This window comes from Pristiophorus japonicus, chromosome 9, assembly GCF_044704955.1.
Source record: "Pristiophorus japonicus isolate sPriJap1 chromosome 9, sPriJap1.hap1, whole genome shotgun sequence".
NCBI classification, from domain to species: Eukaryota; Metazoa; Chordata; class Chondrichthyes; family Pristiophoridae; genus Pristiophorus; species Pristiophorus japonicus.
In genome coordinates, this window is record NC_091985.1 from 137,776,159 (window position 1) to 137,792,028 (window position 15,870).

Here is a 15,870-nt window from a genome sequence, read left to right on the forward strand (position 1 = left end):
TCACTAAACAAATCATAAATTCTCTTTCTAGCAATAGGGATAAATATATACTTTTGGAGGAGAAAGAACACACCACTCCCCCACCTCACCAGGAACAAACTGTAAAATAAATCCCATGTCTGCAATGTAACAGTGATGGTTAATGAACAACTGTATAATTTCAAAACATGCAATTTTTTTCATAAAGAGCACCTTTGGTAACTGCCACAATAGCATTTTTTTGTTGTATGCTGTAAAGTGAAATGTAAACCTGGATGCTTCTGAGATACATGTAGACGGAGAGAATATTTGACGACCATGATGATTGCTGTGTTGCTCAAGTGAGAGAAGTGTTATCTTTTGAGGGAAACAGAGCGGTGTTCAATAGTACAGATATGGGAATAAATGAACTATTCTGGAGTTATGCCTGATTACCTTTGGAGATTTGGCAGTATTTATACAGAACATCCCTCTTGAGAATACAGTGGAATGTCCATTATTCAGCATATGGAGAGGACCCAAATATGAATAATGGAAATTTGCGAAGAATTCCAAATTTTGGTCCTGGACATGGGAATGAAAACAAGTACAAGCAACAAACTGAATTAAAAACATTTCTGGGGAGGTGATTTACATCAGGCAGGAGGAAACTGGTGTAACAGGCTGTGCAACATCTCACACAAGACTTTGTCCCGATAAAATTCTAGTGGATAATCAGGAAGATAAATAACTACAACGCCAAAAATTAAGTTTCCATTGTAGGGACACCATGCAGAGTCAGTGGAAGAAGCAGGCTTGATAGGCTAAGTGGCTATCTTGTTCAATAATCTATTGTCTCAGCAACCTGGCACAGGTAGCAATGAGGTTGTCCTCACCATACCATATGCACAATACTTTAACAGCAGCATTTAGCAACATACTTTTGCAGAAGCAGATGCCCATTATTCGGTATGGTCAGGTCGAGGAAGTTCTGTATTGAAAATTGTCGATTGTGCAATCAAATATGCTCTATTTCCCCAAATACAATACAGGGTAGCTTGTTTTCAGAAAAGTTAAACTTGCCAAAATAATTGTACCATGGAGTGCTTTTGTTAGCCTAGGTATCAATATTTTTTTTAAATAGTGGAGGTTTGTAAGTATGGGCCCAAGTTTCGGGACGCGCCTAAAAGGGCGTAGCCCGGACCAGGACGCCCGTTTTTCGCGCCAGCAAGTGCGCCTAAAAAAAACTTCCCTATTCTCCGGCTCCCTGCAGGTCTTCTGCAGCCGGGTGCAGCACCAGGTCCCTGCGCTAAAAACAGTGCCGGGACTTCTGCACATGCGCGCTACAGTGGGCGCGCATGTGCAGTAGCTCCAGGTGCCCAAAACTGTGTGGGAGGGGTCAGAAGCACGCAGCCCCTAGCCCTGGCCGAATGGCCTCATTGGGGCTGCGTGAATAAGGCTGCTTCCCATGCCCAGCTCCTGCTTCCTCCCGACCCGACTCCTGCTCTCCCCCCCCCGGATCTCCGCGACTCTCTTCCCTCCACCACCACCCCCCCCCCCCCCCGATCTCCGCGACTCTCTTCCCCCCCCCCCCCCCAGACTCTCTTCCCTCCCCCCCCCCCCCGGACTCTCTTCCCTCCCCCCCCCCCCCCCCCCCCCGGACCTCCGCGACTCTCTTCCCTCCGCACCCCCCACGACTCTCTCACCCACCCCCCACCCCGGACCTCCGCGACCCCCCCCCCCCCCGAGACCTGACGCCACCAACCTGTAAATCTAGCCCGAGGTCTTGGGCCCGGCCGTTCAGCCTCCTTCTCTCCCTCCCCCCCCCCCTCTCTCTCCCTCCCTCCCTCCTTCCCTCCCTCCCTACATCCTCTCTCCTTCCCTCCCTCCCTACATCCTCTCCCCTTCCCTCCCTCCTCCCCTCCCTCCCTACATCCTCTCTCCTTCTCCCCCTCTCCCCCCCTTCCCTTCCCACCCACCTCCCTTCTCCCCCTCTCCCCCCCTTCCCTTCCCACCCACCTCCCTTCTCCTCCCCCACCCACCTCCCTTCTCCTCCCCCACCCACCTCCCTTCTCCTCCCCCACCCACCTCCCTTCTCCCCCCCCCCCCACCCACCTCCCGTCTCCCCCTCCCCCCACCCCCGTCAGAAACACAGACACTGACAGACAGAGCGTGAGAGACACACACACAGACAGATAGACACTGACAGAGACACACTGGGGGGACCGTCCCAGCACGCTGTTGGAGGACTCCCGGTGCTGCAGTCGGTAAGTAGAAAATGTTTTATTTATTGATTTAAATTTTTTTTTTTTTTTTTATTAATTTTTTTTATTGATTTATTGGTTGATTTATTGATGTATTTATTATTTATTTTTGATGATGGTTCTTTATTTGTAAAACTGAAGTGTTTAATGTTTGTAAACTTCCCTTTAAACTCCGCCCCCCCCCCCAATTCCCTACGCCTAATTTGTAACCTACGCCTGATTTTCTAAAGTGTAGACAAGGTTTTTTTGAACGTACAAAAATCTTCACTTACTCCATTCTAAGTTAGTTTGGAGTAAGTTTTCACTGCCGAAACTTTGAAAACAGGCGTAAGTGGGCGGACACGCCCCCTTTTGAAAAATAAATTCTGTTCCAAAGTGAAACTGTTCTAACTGACTAGAACTGGAGCATACTAAATGCCGAGAATTTGAATTTCTAAGATACTCCGTTCTACACCAGTTGCTCCAAAAAATCAGGAGCAACTGAGGCCGAAACTTGGGCCCTATGTAACTACTAAAATCATGGACAAGTTAAAAGAGCAAAAGAAAATCTTATTACGAATAGATGAAAATGGGAAAATAACAACGCATAAAAGAAAATTGGTAGATATGGAGAATGATCTTTCAATACATGAATTGCCTAGTTACTTGCTAAAGATTTCAAAAAACAGCTTTGTAATGAACATAACATGATAATGGCAGATGTGATGAAGCCTTTATCTCACTCACTTAAAAAAAAATCAAAATTGCTTGCTGCCTTCTCTGGGTAAACTCTACATTATGCTACACAGTACAACAGAATAACAAATGAAGAGAAATGTAATCATTTGTGTTGCAAATCATTAAAATATTCCAAGGACCATAAAGGCTTCTAATCAATGTTTCCTCTAAGCTGTGTGTGGCTGTGAAGTTATCTGCAACGTCCCGCATAGGTCACTCACAAGCTTTTACATTAGAAATACCACTCATGCGCAGAAACTTAAAGGATCGTGCACTGAAAGAAACAGGCTGTGCAGAATATGTCCCAGTCTACGGGGAACATTGGTTCTAATGCTGTATTTTAATCAAATTCCAGGTGTAACTTACAATAAAAACCTGTTGGGTAGGTAAGAAACAACAAAAGTTACAAAAACACCTTCATTACAATCTAGTACAAAAATGGTTCGGGCAATTGTTTTTTTTGCATATATCAGACTGTATTTATATCAGAACCAATGAGGCCTAGATTTTATAGCAGTACATTAGCTGCAATGGTAATGAAGCTTCCTCTTCCCAACTTGGTAATCTACATTTTATCCCGACAGAATATTATTTTCCAATGCTTACTACCACTAACTCAGATCAGGTAAAAGGTCAGCTGGATGTGGTTGGCTAGTTTGAACACACCTGGAATGGTAATTCAGCACTTCTGAATGTTCAAGCATACCGTCAGTATGCTCACGCCAGTCTTCTACTGCTGTGAACTGCTGAAAAGAGCAAGCAAACAATATGTTGCTGCAAGTGATACTTAGAAACTAGCAACTCCACTGCTTCGGGGCTTTTCAATTTTAAGATGTACAAGGCCAGATCGAGGTTAAACATCAGGAGGCAGTTCTTTTCCCAGAGAATAGTGGACATCACAGGCTTCTGGCTCATGTGGTGGCTGCTGATTTGCTGAATTTTTTCCAGCGAGAGCTGGACCTGTTTCTGGTTGGGGCAGAGTTCACCTTGTACAAAAGGTTGATGTGTGTGGGGGATGCGTGGAGCAGGTGCACGCATGGGGTGTGATGTGGGGGGGGGGAAAGAGGTGTGATGTGGGGTGGGGAGGGCATGTGAATGCACGGGGTGTGGAGTGGGCGATACGCGGGTGGGGTTTCTGGGGCAAATGAGCGGGGTGGGGCGGGCTGTGCAATGCGATATGTGGGGTGTGTGTGGTGTATGACGTTGGGGGGGGGGGGAGGAGGAGGTGGCTGACGTAGGGGGAGGTGGCTGACGAGGCCGGGGGGTGGGAGGTGGCTTATGTGGGGGAAGATAAGGGGGTTGGCTGACATGGGGAGGTGTCTGACCGGGGGGGGGGGGGGGGGTAGGACGGCGTGACGCGCGGGGGAGGGGGGCGTGATGCGGGGGAGGGGGGCGTGATGCGGGGGAGGGGGGCGTGATGCGGGGGAGGGGGGCGTGATGTGGGGGAGGCTATCCCCCACATCACGCCTCCCCTCCCCCACATCACGCCCCTCCTCCCCCACATCACGCCCCCCATCAACCGAGACTCCAGGATGGTATGTTGCCTCCCTGGTGCAAGAGTCAAGGATGTCTCGGAGCGGGTGCAGGATATTCTGAAAAGGGAGGGTGAACAGCCAGTTGTCGTGGTGCACATTGATACCAACGATATAGGTAAAAAAAAGGGATGAGGTCCTACGAGACGAATTTAAGGAGCTAGGAGCTAAATTAAAACGTAGGACCTCAAAAGTAGTAATCTCGGGATTGCTACCAGTGCCACGAGCTAGTCAGAGTAGGAATCGCAGGATAGTTCAGATGAATACGTGGCTTGAGCAGTGGTGCAGCAGGGAGGGATTCAAATTCCTGGGGCATTGGAACCGGTTCTGGGGTAGGTGGGACCAGTGCAAACCGGACGGTCTGCACCTGGGCAGGACTGGAACCAACGTCCTCGGGAGAGTGTTTGCTAGTGCTGCTGGGGAGGAATTAAACTAATATGGCAGGGGGATAGGAACCAATGCAGGGAGACAGAGGGAAACAAAATGGAGACAAAAGCAAAAGACAGAAAGGAGATGAGTAAAAGTGGAGGGCAGAGAAACCCAAAGTAAAAAACAAGGGGGGGCCACTGTGCAGCAAAGTACTAATGGGTCAACGTGTCATAAAAAGGCAAGCATGAAAGCTCGGTGCCTCAATGCGAGGAGTATTCAGAACCCAGGAGAGGGCTCTGAGCTAGTTAGAGTGGGTGAGAGCTCAGATGAACAGGACCCCAAAAAAGAATGCAAAAGGCAGGAGGCAACAGAGCAGAGTAGCACTGGGGTAAGTGTAAACCACAAGGTGATAGGAAGGGACAATATGTATGAATATAAAGGGGCTGCAGGAGGGGGTCAAAACTAAAAATCATGGTTTAAAAACTAGTCTTAAAACACTCCACTTAAACACACGCAGCATTCGAAATAAAGTAAATGAGTTGACAGCACAAATCATTACAAATGGATATGATTTGGTGACCATTACAGAAACGTGGTTGCAGGATGGCCAAGACTGGGAATTAAACATACAGGGGTATCTGACAATTCGGAAAGATAGACAAGAATGGAAAGGAGGTGGGGTAGCTCTGTTAATAAAGGATGATATCAGGGCAGTTGTGAGAGACGATATTGGATCTAATAAACAAAATGTTGAATCATTGTGGGTGGAGATTAGAGATAGTAAGGGGAAAAAGTCACTGGTGGGCGTAGTTTATAGGCCCCCAAATAATAACTTCACGGTGGGGCGGGCAATAATCAAGGGAATAATGGAGGCATGTGAAAAAGGAACGGCAGTAATCATGGGGGATTTTAACCTACATATCGATTGGTCAAATCAAATCGCACGGGGTAGCCTTGAGGAGGAATTCATAGAATGCAAACGGGATTGTTTCTAAGAACAGTATATAACAGAACCTACAAGGGAGAAAGCTATCTTAGATCTGGTCCTGTGTAATGAGACAGGAATAATAAACGATCTCCTTGTAAAAGATCCTCTCGGAATGAGTGATCACAGTATGGTTGAATTTGTAATACAGATTGAGGGTGAGGAAGGAGTGTCTCAAACGAGCGTACTATGCTTAAACAAAGGGGACTACAGTTGGATGAGGGCAGAGTTGGCTAAAGTAGACTGGAAACACAGACTAAACGGTGGCATAATTGAGGAACAGTGGAGGACTTTTAAGGAGCTCTTTCATAGTGCTCAACAAAAATATATTCCAGTAAAAAGAAGGGCGGTAAGAGAAGGGATAACCAGCCGTGGATAACCAAGGAAATAAAGGAGAGTATCAAATTAAAAACCAATGCGTATAAGCTGGCCAAGGTTAGTGGGAAACTAGAAGATTGGGAAAATTTTAAACGACAGCAAAGAATGACTAAGAAAGCAATAAAGAAAGGAAAGATAGATTACGAAAGTAAACTTGCGCAAAACATAAAAACAGATAGTAAAAGCTTTTACCAATATATAAAACGGAAAAGAGTGACTAAAGTAAATGTTGGTCCCTTAGATGATGAGAAGGGGGATTTAATAATGGGAAATGTGGAAATGGCTGAGACCTTAAACAATTATTTTGCTTCTGTCTTCACAGTGGAAGACACAAAAACCATGCCAAAAATTGCTGGTCACGGAATGTGGGAAGGGAGGACCTTGAGATAATCACCATCACTGGGGGGGTAGTGCTGGACAGGCTAATGGGACTCAAGGTAGAAAAGTCCCCTGGTCCTGATGAAATGGATCCCAGGGTATTAAAAGAGATGGTGAAGTTATAGCAGATGCATTCGTTACAATCTACCAAAATTCTCTGGACTCTGGGGAGGTACCATCGGATTGGAAAGCAGCTAATGTAACGCCTCTGTTTAAAAAAGGGGGCAGACAAAAGGCAGGTAACTATAGACCGGTTAGTTTAACATCTGCAGTGGGGAAAATGCTTGAAGCTATCATTAAGGAAGAAATAGCGGGACATCTCGATAGGAATAGTGCAGTCAAGCAGACGCAACATGGATTCATGAAGGGGAAATCATGATTAACTAATTTACTGGAATTCTTTGAGGGTATCACGAGCATGGTGGATGTACCGATGGATGTGGTATATTTAGATTTCCAAAAGGCATTCGATAAGGTGCCACACAAAAGGTTGCTGCAGAAGATAAAGATACGCGGAGTCAGAGGAAATGTATTAGCATGGATAGAGAATTGGCTGGCTAACAGAAAGCAGAGAGTCGGGATAAATGGGTCCTTTTCGGATTGGAAATCGGTGGTTAGTGGTGTGCCACAGGGATCGGTGCTGAGACCACAACCGTTTACAATATACATAGATGACCTGGAAGAGGGGACAGAGTGTAGTGTAACAAAATTTGCAGATGACACAAAGATTAGTGGGAAAGCGGGTTGTGTAGAGGACACAGAGAGGCTGCAAAGCGATTTAGATAGATTAAGCGAATGGGCTAAGGTTTGGCAGATGGAATACAATGTCGGAAAATGTGAGGTCATCCACCTTGGGAAAAAAAAAGTAAAAGGGAATATTATTTGAATGGGGAGAAATTACAACATGCTGCTGTGCAGAGGGACCTGGGGGGTCCTTGTGCATGAAATTCTTGGTCCTAAAAAGGTAGTTTGCAGGTGCAGCAGGTAATCAGGAAGGCGAATGGAATGTTGGCCTTCATTGCGAGAGGGATGGAGTACAAAAGCAGGGAGGTCCTGCTGCAACTGTACAGGGTATTGGTGAGGCCGCATCTGGAGTAATGCGTGCAGTTTTGGTCACCTTACTTAAGGAAGATGTACTAGCTTTGTAGGGGGTACAGAGACGATTCACTAGGCTGATTCCGGAGATGCGGGGGTTACCTTATGATGATAGATTGAGTAGACTGGGTCTTTACTCGTTGGAGTTCAGAAGGATGAGGGGTGATCTTATAGAAACATTTAAAATAATGAAAGGGATAGACAAGATAGAGGCAGAGAGGTTGTTCCCACTGGTCGGGGAGACTAGAACTAGGGGGCACAGCCTCAAAATACGGGGGAGCCAATTTAAAACCGAGTTGAGAAGGAATTTCTTCTCCCAGAGGGTTGTGAATCTGTGGAATTCTCTGCCCAAGGAAGCAGTTGAGGCTAGCTCATTGAATGTATTCAAATCACAGATAGGTAGATTTTTAACCAATAAGGGAATTAAGGGTTACGGGGAGCAGGCGGGTAAGTGGAGCTGAGTCCACGGTCAGATCAGCCATGATCTTGTTGAATGGCGGAGCAGGCTCGAGGGGCTAGATAGCCTACTCCTGTTCCTAATTCTTATGTTATGTTCTTATGTTCTGATGTGGGGGGAGGGGGGGCGTGATGTAGGGGAGCGTGATGTGGGGGAGGGGGCGTGATGCGGGGGAGGGGAGCGTGATGCGGGGGAGGGGGGCGTGATGCGGGGGAGGGGGGCGTGATGCGGGGGAGGGGGGCGTGATGCGGGGGAGGGGGAGGGGGGGCGTGATGTGGGGGGAGGTGGGCGTGATGTGGGAGAGGGTGATGTAGGGGAGGGGAGGGGGGTGTGATGTGGGGGAGGGGAGGGGGTCGTCATGTGGGGGAGGGGATGGGGGCGTGATGTGAGAGGGGATAGGGACGTGATGTGGGGGAGGGAAGGGGGCGTGATGTGGGGGAGGGAAGGGGGCGTGATGTGGGGGAGGGAAGGGGGCGTGATGTGGGGGAGGGAAGGGGGCGTGATGTGGGGGAGGGAAGGGGGCGTGATGTGGGGGAGGGAAGGGGGCGTGATGTGGGGGAGGGAAGGGGGCGTGATGTGGGGGAGGGAAGGGGGCGTGATGTGGGGGAGGGAAGGGGGCGTGATGTGGGGGAGGGAAGGGGGCGTGATGTGGGGGAGGGGGTCGTGATGTGGGGGAGGGGAGGGGGCGTGATGCGGGGGAGGGGGGCGTGATGTGGGGGAGGGGAGAGGGCGTGATGTGGGGGAGGGGAGGGGGTGTGTGATGTGGGGGGGGGAGGGGGGTTGTGATGTGGGAGAGGGGATGGCGTGTGATGTGGGGGAGGAGGGCGTGTGATGTGGGGGAGGAGGGCGTGATGCGGGGGCTGGGGGGCGTGATGCGGGGGAGGGGGGCGTGATGCGGGGGAGGGGGGCGTGATGCGGGGGAGGGGGCGTGATGCGGGGAGGGGAGGGGGCGTGATGCGGGGGGAGGGGGTGTGATGTGGGGGAGGGGAGTCGTGATGTGGGGGAGGGGAGGGGAGGGGGGTCGTGATGTGGGGGAGGGGGTCGTGATGTGGGGGAGGGGGGGCGTGATATGGGCATTTGGGGGAGGGGAGGCGTGATGTGGTGGGGTAGGGAGAGTGTGGAGGTATATGATGTGGGGTGGAGTGTGTGGTGTGGGCTGTGTGAGGTGCTGCGCTGCGCTGCGCACCCTCCCCCTGCCCCTGGGTGCACCCTGCGCTGCTCCCTCCACCTGTCCCGCACCACATGCAGCAGACAATGTCTTTCAGCCTTTCTCCACCCACAGCCCCAACACCCGCTCCCCAGTGCCGGGCACAGCTCCTCCCCCCGGCGGCTGTCAGTCCCACCCCTGGAGCTCGGGGCGGGCGGGCTGTGTGGAGACGGGGCTGAGCACGGCCCGAACTCGATTCCCCCTCTCCCCCGGCGGCGGCCGCGGTTCTTGCTTGAACTTACCTGACTCCGGGGCTGGGCTGAGCCGTGCCGGTCCGGACTGCTCGCGGCCTGTGCCGGGTCCGGGGTCCGGGTGAAGCCGGGGCTTTAAGTGGCCATCGGGCGGCGATGAGGCTCGAGCTCGGCCCAGAAACAACAAGACAAACGGCCGCCTCTCGCGCTCAGCCGCCGGCAACGCGCAGCCGCGCAAGCGCATGGTTTCGACCTCCGTCGCCACCGGGATACGCATGCGCGATGGGAGGGCGGGTCAGATGTCCCGTCCAGCTCTCGCATGCAACACTTCGCTCTCTGCCATGTTCATGCTTGTGCCTTCATTGGGCACTCCTGGCTTCCAAAAATGTAGCAAGCTGAAAACACCATTCAGACCCATTTTACCTAATACAATGTTTTCATTGAATAGAGGTTCCAGTTTTAAAAGGAATGCACAGGCATCCATGACACACCCATGATGAACTTTTGCATGTATGTGGGCAGTTTAAACTTTCTGGTGCAAAAGCCAAATACTACGGATGCTGGAATCTGAAATAAAAAGAGAGAATACTGGAAAGCTCAGCGGGTCAGGCAACAGCTGTGAAGAGAAAAACAAAGTTAAAGTTTCAGGTCGACAACCCTTCGTCAGAACTGCCGAATGTTCGAAAAGAGCGCATTCTTAAAACACTGGAATATTGCATGCAGACTTGGTTTCCATATTTACGGAAGCATATACTTGCTTTGGAGGCAGTTCAGAGAAGATTCACTAGGTTGATTCCGGAGATGAGGAGGTTGACTTATGAGGAAAGGTTATGGGTTGGGCCTCTACTCAATGGAATTCAGAGAATGAGAGGTGATCTTATCGAAACGTATAAGGTTATGAGGGGGCTTGACAAGGTAGATGATGCAGAGAGGATAGGACCAAGTTTCAGGCCGCGCCTACAACGGCACAGCCCCGACCTGGGCGCCCGTTTTTCGCACCACAAAGTGCGCCTAAAATAAACTTACCTATTCTCCAGCTCCCTGCAGGCCCTCTGGAGTTGGGCGCAGCGCAGCACAAGCTGTGGGGGGCGGAGCCAGGTCCCTGCGCTAAAAACAGTGCCGGGACCTCAGCACAGGCGCGCTAAAGTGGGCACGCATCTGCAGTAGCCCCAGGCGCCCAAAACTGTGTGGGAGGGGCCCGAAGCACGCAGCCCCTAGCCCTGGCCGAATGGTCTCACTGGGGCTGCGTCAATAAGGCTGCCTCCCACGCTCCCGCTTCCTCCGGACAGGACCTGACCCGACTTGACTCCCGCTCCCCCCACCGGACTGCCCGACCCGACCTCCTCCCCACCCCCGCTCCCGACGCCCCCCCGACCGACCTCCGCTCCCAACCTTCCCCCCCCCCCCCGACACTCCCGATCGCCCCCCCCGACCGACCTCCGCTCCAGACCTCTCTTACCCCCCCGACTGACCTCCGCTCCCGACCTTCACTGCCCCCCCGGACCGACCTCTCCCCCCCGACCGATCGACCTCCGCTTCCCCCGACCCACGCCCCCTTTAAAAAAAAAAATCTGTTCCAAACTGAAACTGTTCTAACTGACTAGAACTGGAGCAAACTAAATGCCGAGAACTGCAATTTCTAAGATACTTCATTCTAAACCAGTTGCTCAAAAAAAAAACAGGAGCAACTCAGGCCGAAACTTGGCCCCGATGTTTCCACTAATAGGAAAGACTAGAACTAGAGGGCATAATCTTAGAATAAGGGGCCGCCCATTTAAAACTGAGATGAAGAGAAATTTCTTCTGAGGGTTGTAAATCTGTGGAATTCGCTGCCTCAAAGAACTGTGGAAGCTGGGACATTGAATAAATTTACTTTTTTTCCCCTGTCTCTAATGGCAGCTGGCCATTACTCTGCCATTCACACCCCATCCAGATTAACCTTTTTCTAACTTCTGTCATTACCATTTCAATTCAGCCCATCATCCTTTTGTCTCTAATCACTCCTGCCTCCCCTTTTGTTCTTTCCTCCCCATCCCCTTTCAGTGCTTAAGAATGTTTTTTTCGACCCTAAGCATTCATTCAAGAGGGAGTTAGATATGGCCTTTACGGCTAAAGGGATCAAGGGGCATGGAGAGAAAGCAGGAAAGGGGTACTGAGGTGAATGATCAGCCATGATCTTATTGAATGGTGGTGCAGGCTCGAAGGGCCGACTCCTGCACCTATTTTCTATGTTTCTATATTAACTTTGTTTTTCTCTCCACAGATGCTGCCTAACCTGGAGATTTTCAGCATTCTCTAAACTTTCTGGTGAATTGATAAGTGATCTGCAGGTAGGTTCTCCATTGGTTTGGATAACCCTAACTAACAGAGTGACTGCATTAATCAAACTTAACTTCATTGTCAAATCCAAGAGATGGGTGGCACTGGCAGTATTCTCTGTGGCTGTGGTGGAAGACTTGCTGATGCCCATTTTCATGGGGACCTTTCCCTCCCTTACCTTTGTTAGGCCTTGGCTCAGTCAGAGGCCGATAGCCTAACCGTTATTTTTTTTAACCACAAAATCCGGCCCATAGTCTTTTTTTTAATTTGCAGAAATGCAGAATTTTTAATGAATTGCAAAAGTTTACTTTCATTATTAAATGAATATTGTACGAGAATCTCTAGCAATTTTTCTAAGATAGATATTTAAAAAATCATACCGATGCTTTTATAAAATACAAAAATCAATTCAAAACACACTGATTTTTAAAGGCTTGTTTGAAATAAAACAAACTTTAATGCTTCTTGATTTCATACTGCTAATGCAATAGATTAACAATCATGATATGTTTTGCAATGATTATTGCACTAAATTTTCAATGTGACATCTCTATTATCAATTCAAAGTCAAATGTATTAAATATACCATTATGGTATATTTAACAAACTTGGATTAATGCATCCTTACATTACAATGAACGTCTCTTAATGTAACAAACTTTGTACCACAGCAGATGTTCACTCCATATGACCATACAAGAAAAATAAATGGAGCACAATACACAAAAGGTCAGTAACGTGACATCATATAGTTTTAACAGTTAATACACAACATTACAATGTAGTAACATGATATTATTGGCAGACAAGACATCTTAGACCCATTAGATGCTGAACAAATACATGTCTAATATTATGAATTCTCATTGCACACTAGAAAATTACAGCTAGTTCTAGTAGGATCAGGGTGTAGCATGTTCCAATATGTAGAGTGCTATCGAGATTTGATCAGTGGAGGGGAAGAATATTCAATTTTCAGGTATCTGTATCACAAAGTTGAAAAAATAATTAACAGTTAAGTCTGCAGATAGTACAAGTTGAATCTCCCTTGTCCGGAACCCTCGGGACCCAGCCTGTTCTGGATAAGGGATTTTTCTGGACGAAGGGTGGTCACGTTAAATTGCATGGTACAGGTACTGAGCAAAAGGATATATGGGGCTGGCTGGCTTGGGCTGGGAGTGCGGCGGAGAGATCATTGGGGGGGCGGTGGATCGCGGGGTCAGGCCAGCGATTGCGAGAGCTGGCAGCAAGGAAGGACTTCAATTTCTTCATATCGGAGTTCTGCGCATGCACCACCCGGTGGCTGGGAATGGTTCTGGACGAGGGGGTGGTTCCGGATAAGGGAGGTTCAACCTGTACCAAGATTGGACATCTTGTTATGTGAAGTTCCTATTTGAACAAATAACAATGCTTCTTTTTTGCTTTTTGCTTCTCTACTTACAAACTGCTCATCTACCACAATATTGCACTGCATGTTAGATTATAAACATAAGGCAATACTGAAAGAATTTCCAAGGCAATTTAAATTTATGTCATTAACCTAATTCTTCTAAACTTCTTGAGTACAGGATTATTAAACTTTTGACTAACCATTTAAATATCTTAAAATAGATTTAAAATTAATCTTGGGATACAACAGCCAACTTCACAGGAAACATGTTACTAATTACACTTCTCAAGTATTGCAGGAAATATAAATGCATTTTAAAGGTAAGTTATTTCTAAGATTTTAAACAAATGGACAGTTCCATTTTAGAACCTTAGAACTGCTAACTACATCAATGAAGCAAACTTGCTTCACCTGCCACTGTTTACGGGTAAGTTGTTTTAATATATGGAAGAAAACAATGATTTTGATGAAATGAGTTCCTGCAATACTAGACAATGCCATAGTGATACCCTGATCTCCAACAGCAAGGTACAAAAAAATACTTCTATTATTTCCTACAGTGGAAGTATGAAAATTATTACCTATTATGCTTCACTAATACCAAATTCATGATAGACTTGGACATTTCAGGTTTGTATTAATGGACTAACTACAGAATTTTTGCCTGATGCACAACAAAATATCTAATAATTAGTGTGGCTTATCACTGTATATTCAACTAACTGAATAGTATGTATGTGGTGTATATGGTTAAACTATTACTAACTTTTTACAGAAACAGTTCATTAGAAATAAAAATATATCCTATTTTTCACCATAAATTTGAAGACAATACATATTGTGCACTTGTGTCCACCTGTTTCAGTAACATTGGTCAGTGACCTGGTTGTATGCCCTCCACTGGTCGTTCATTCCGAATATTCATCCAGCTAACGGGTACAGGGTCATCGGAGAGGCACACATCTGCTAAAGTTTCAATTTTTGACCAATTATGATCTTTCTTTGAGGTAAGATCAATCAAGTAGGATCGCCAGTGGGCATTTCGATCATGGACCTAAAAGCAAAACACAAGACAAACAGAAAAATTAACCTGGAATTACACCTGTTAATTTATCCAACAAATGTTTTATTACCAATAGTAAAGGTCTTCCATATACATAAAGTAGATTACATTAGCTCTCTTGAATGTCAAATGAGTAAAATATTGTCTGTTGTCAGAATAAGCTATATGGACAAGGTTCAATTCCTGGTCTGCATTGAATTAAATGAACAGGTAGTATACCAGTTTAGACGCACAATTACCATTAGCACTTCTGTCCCAGGAAGAGATTATTAGCAGGGTTCCTGTTCCTGATTGCTATCAGCTGATAAATGTTTCAAATGAGAACAAGATTTGGCTTGGCTATGATGCCCCTCAGAAGGAATAGCCTGCTGCCACTCACTATCTAGGTTCACACATGAAAAATGATTAGTTGGGTGAGGTGCCAGAGGGAACCCATGAGTAAGCCATCTGAAGCAAAGGAAAGTTTTACGAGATTAGGTGTGGAAGGGAAAATCATTTAGGGTTACCTCTTCTGATAGCTATTCGGTGACACCTTCAGAAAGTGTGCATGTGTGGATGCCAAACGAGGAGAGGATGGAACTCAATTATGATATCTACACTGTAAATTGTCTACCAGCACTCAATGTTAAAGTAGACACATGAATAATGGCCACTTGAGGGCAACCTCCACCGTGTAACTGATGTTATGATGCTTGATGTTTTCAAAAATATCAGAAGTAAAAAAAAACATTAGGCCTAGAAAGATCATCATTGCACCAAGTCCAAAAACTATGAATAGAAACGGGGATCTGAAACCAGAATGTGGCCATTAATCTTTTAATTGTTTTGTATTGAACGACCAGAATTCTCAAGAATTTTGTCATCTAGCATCTGAGGAACTTCAACATGACACACTACCCTCAGGAGAGGAGGGAAGAAAAGAGACAGAGTAAAATTATAAAGGATTCCATAGGCACAAAATATTCCTATCACTGTGGAAACCTTTTAAAATACTTTTCTTCCTATATATAGTAGTCCCTGCTCACTGTATACTATGCAGCTTGTAATGTCTCTATTTTTAAATCAGTGGAACACTAATTCACCTGTTCCTTATCCGTTAAAAGGACTGATGACCCACTAACTACACCTCTGCTTCTCAGGTGCTGCTTCTCCATGTACCTCTGAACATATTATAAGCAGTGTAAAGAAACATGTTGAAACTTATAAGAATAAACAGCTGAGTACCAAACTTCTGCAGGAACTATTAACTGAATTGGAACTGTAGCTGTCGTTTATGTTTCACACTGCTGCAAATGTTCACAACTGGAGATTGACTTGATATTAACCACATCAATATCTTCAAACATTAGTGACAAAATATAGTAGGATGGCGGAATTATGTATCACACTAAATAACTAACATTGTGTCAATCTTTACAACCCAAATCATCAGAAAAAAGAGGAAGAAAGAAGGTACAATTTGCAGATATAAGTGCGTCTACTGGCCTTTCCTATCTACCCGGCAATGAACACACAGACTAAGTGCATCTAAAACAAAACAACCAGAATACTATTGCAGCAATATATC

The 15,870-nt window shown here is 46.9% G+C and overlaps 2 protein-coding genes across 6 annotated transcripts in view; both read right to left on the minus strand.

Annotated features, from left to right (window-relative positions):
• The window catches only part of gzf1 (GDNF-inducible zinc finger protein 1), a 62,565-nt gene extending 52,826 nt beyond the window's left edge, over positions 1 to 9,739 (minus strand). For 3 of the 5 annotated variants that reach the window (XM_070889883.1, XM_070889878.1, XM_070889879.1), the window contains exons 1-2: positions 9,583 to 9,739; positions 3,606 to 3,685 (exon numbers count right to left, since the gene is read on the minus strand). The gene's annotated coding sequence lies outside the window, so the exon portion shown is untranslated. The remainder of the gene's footprint in view (positions 1 to 3,605; positions 3,686 to 9,582) is intronic. The other 2 variants (XM_070889880.1, XM_070889881.1) reach the window with 2 other exon arrangements.
• Positions 9,740 to 12,356: 2,617 nt separating this feature from the next.
• The window catches only part of LOC139273243 (GDNF-inducible zinc finger protein 1-like), a 66,782-nt gene continuing 63,268 nt past the window's right edge, over positions 12,357 to 15,870 (minus strand). Inside the window, exon 7 of the mRNA XM_070889885.1 lies at positions 12,357 to 14,294. Coding sequence (XP_070745986.1) covers positions 14,115 to 14,294 — 180 coding nt within the window. The 3' untranslated portion in view covers positions 12,357 to 14,114. The remainder of the gene's footprint in view (positions 14,295 to 15,870) is intronic.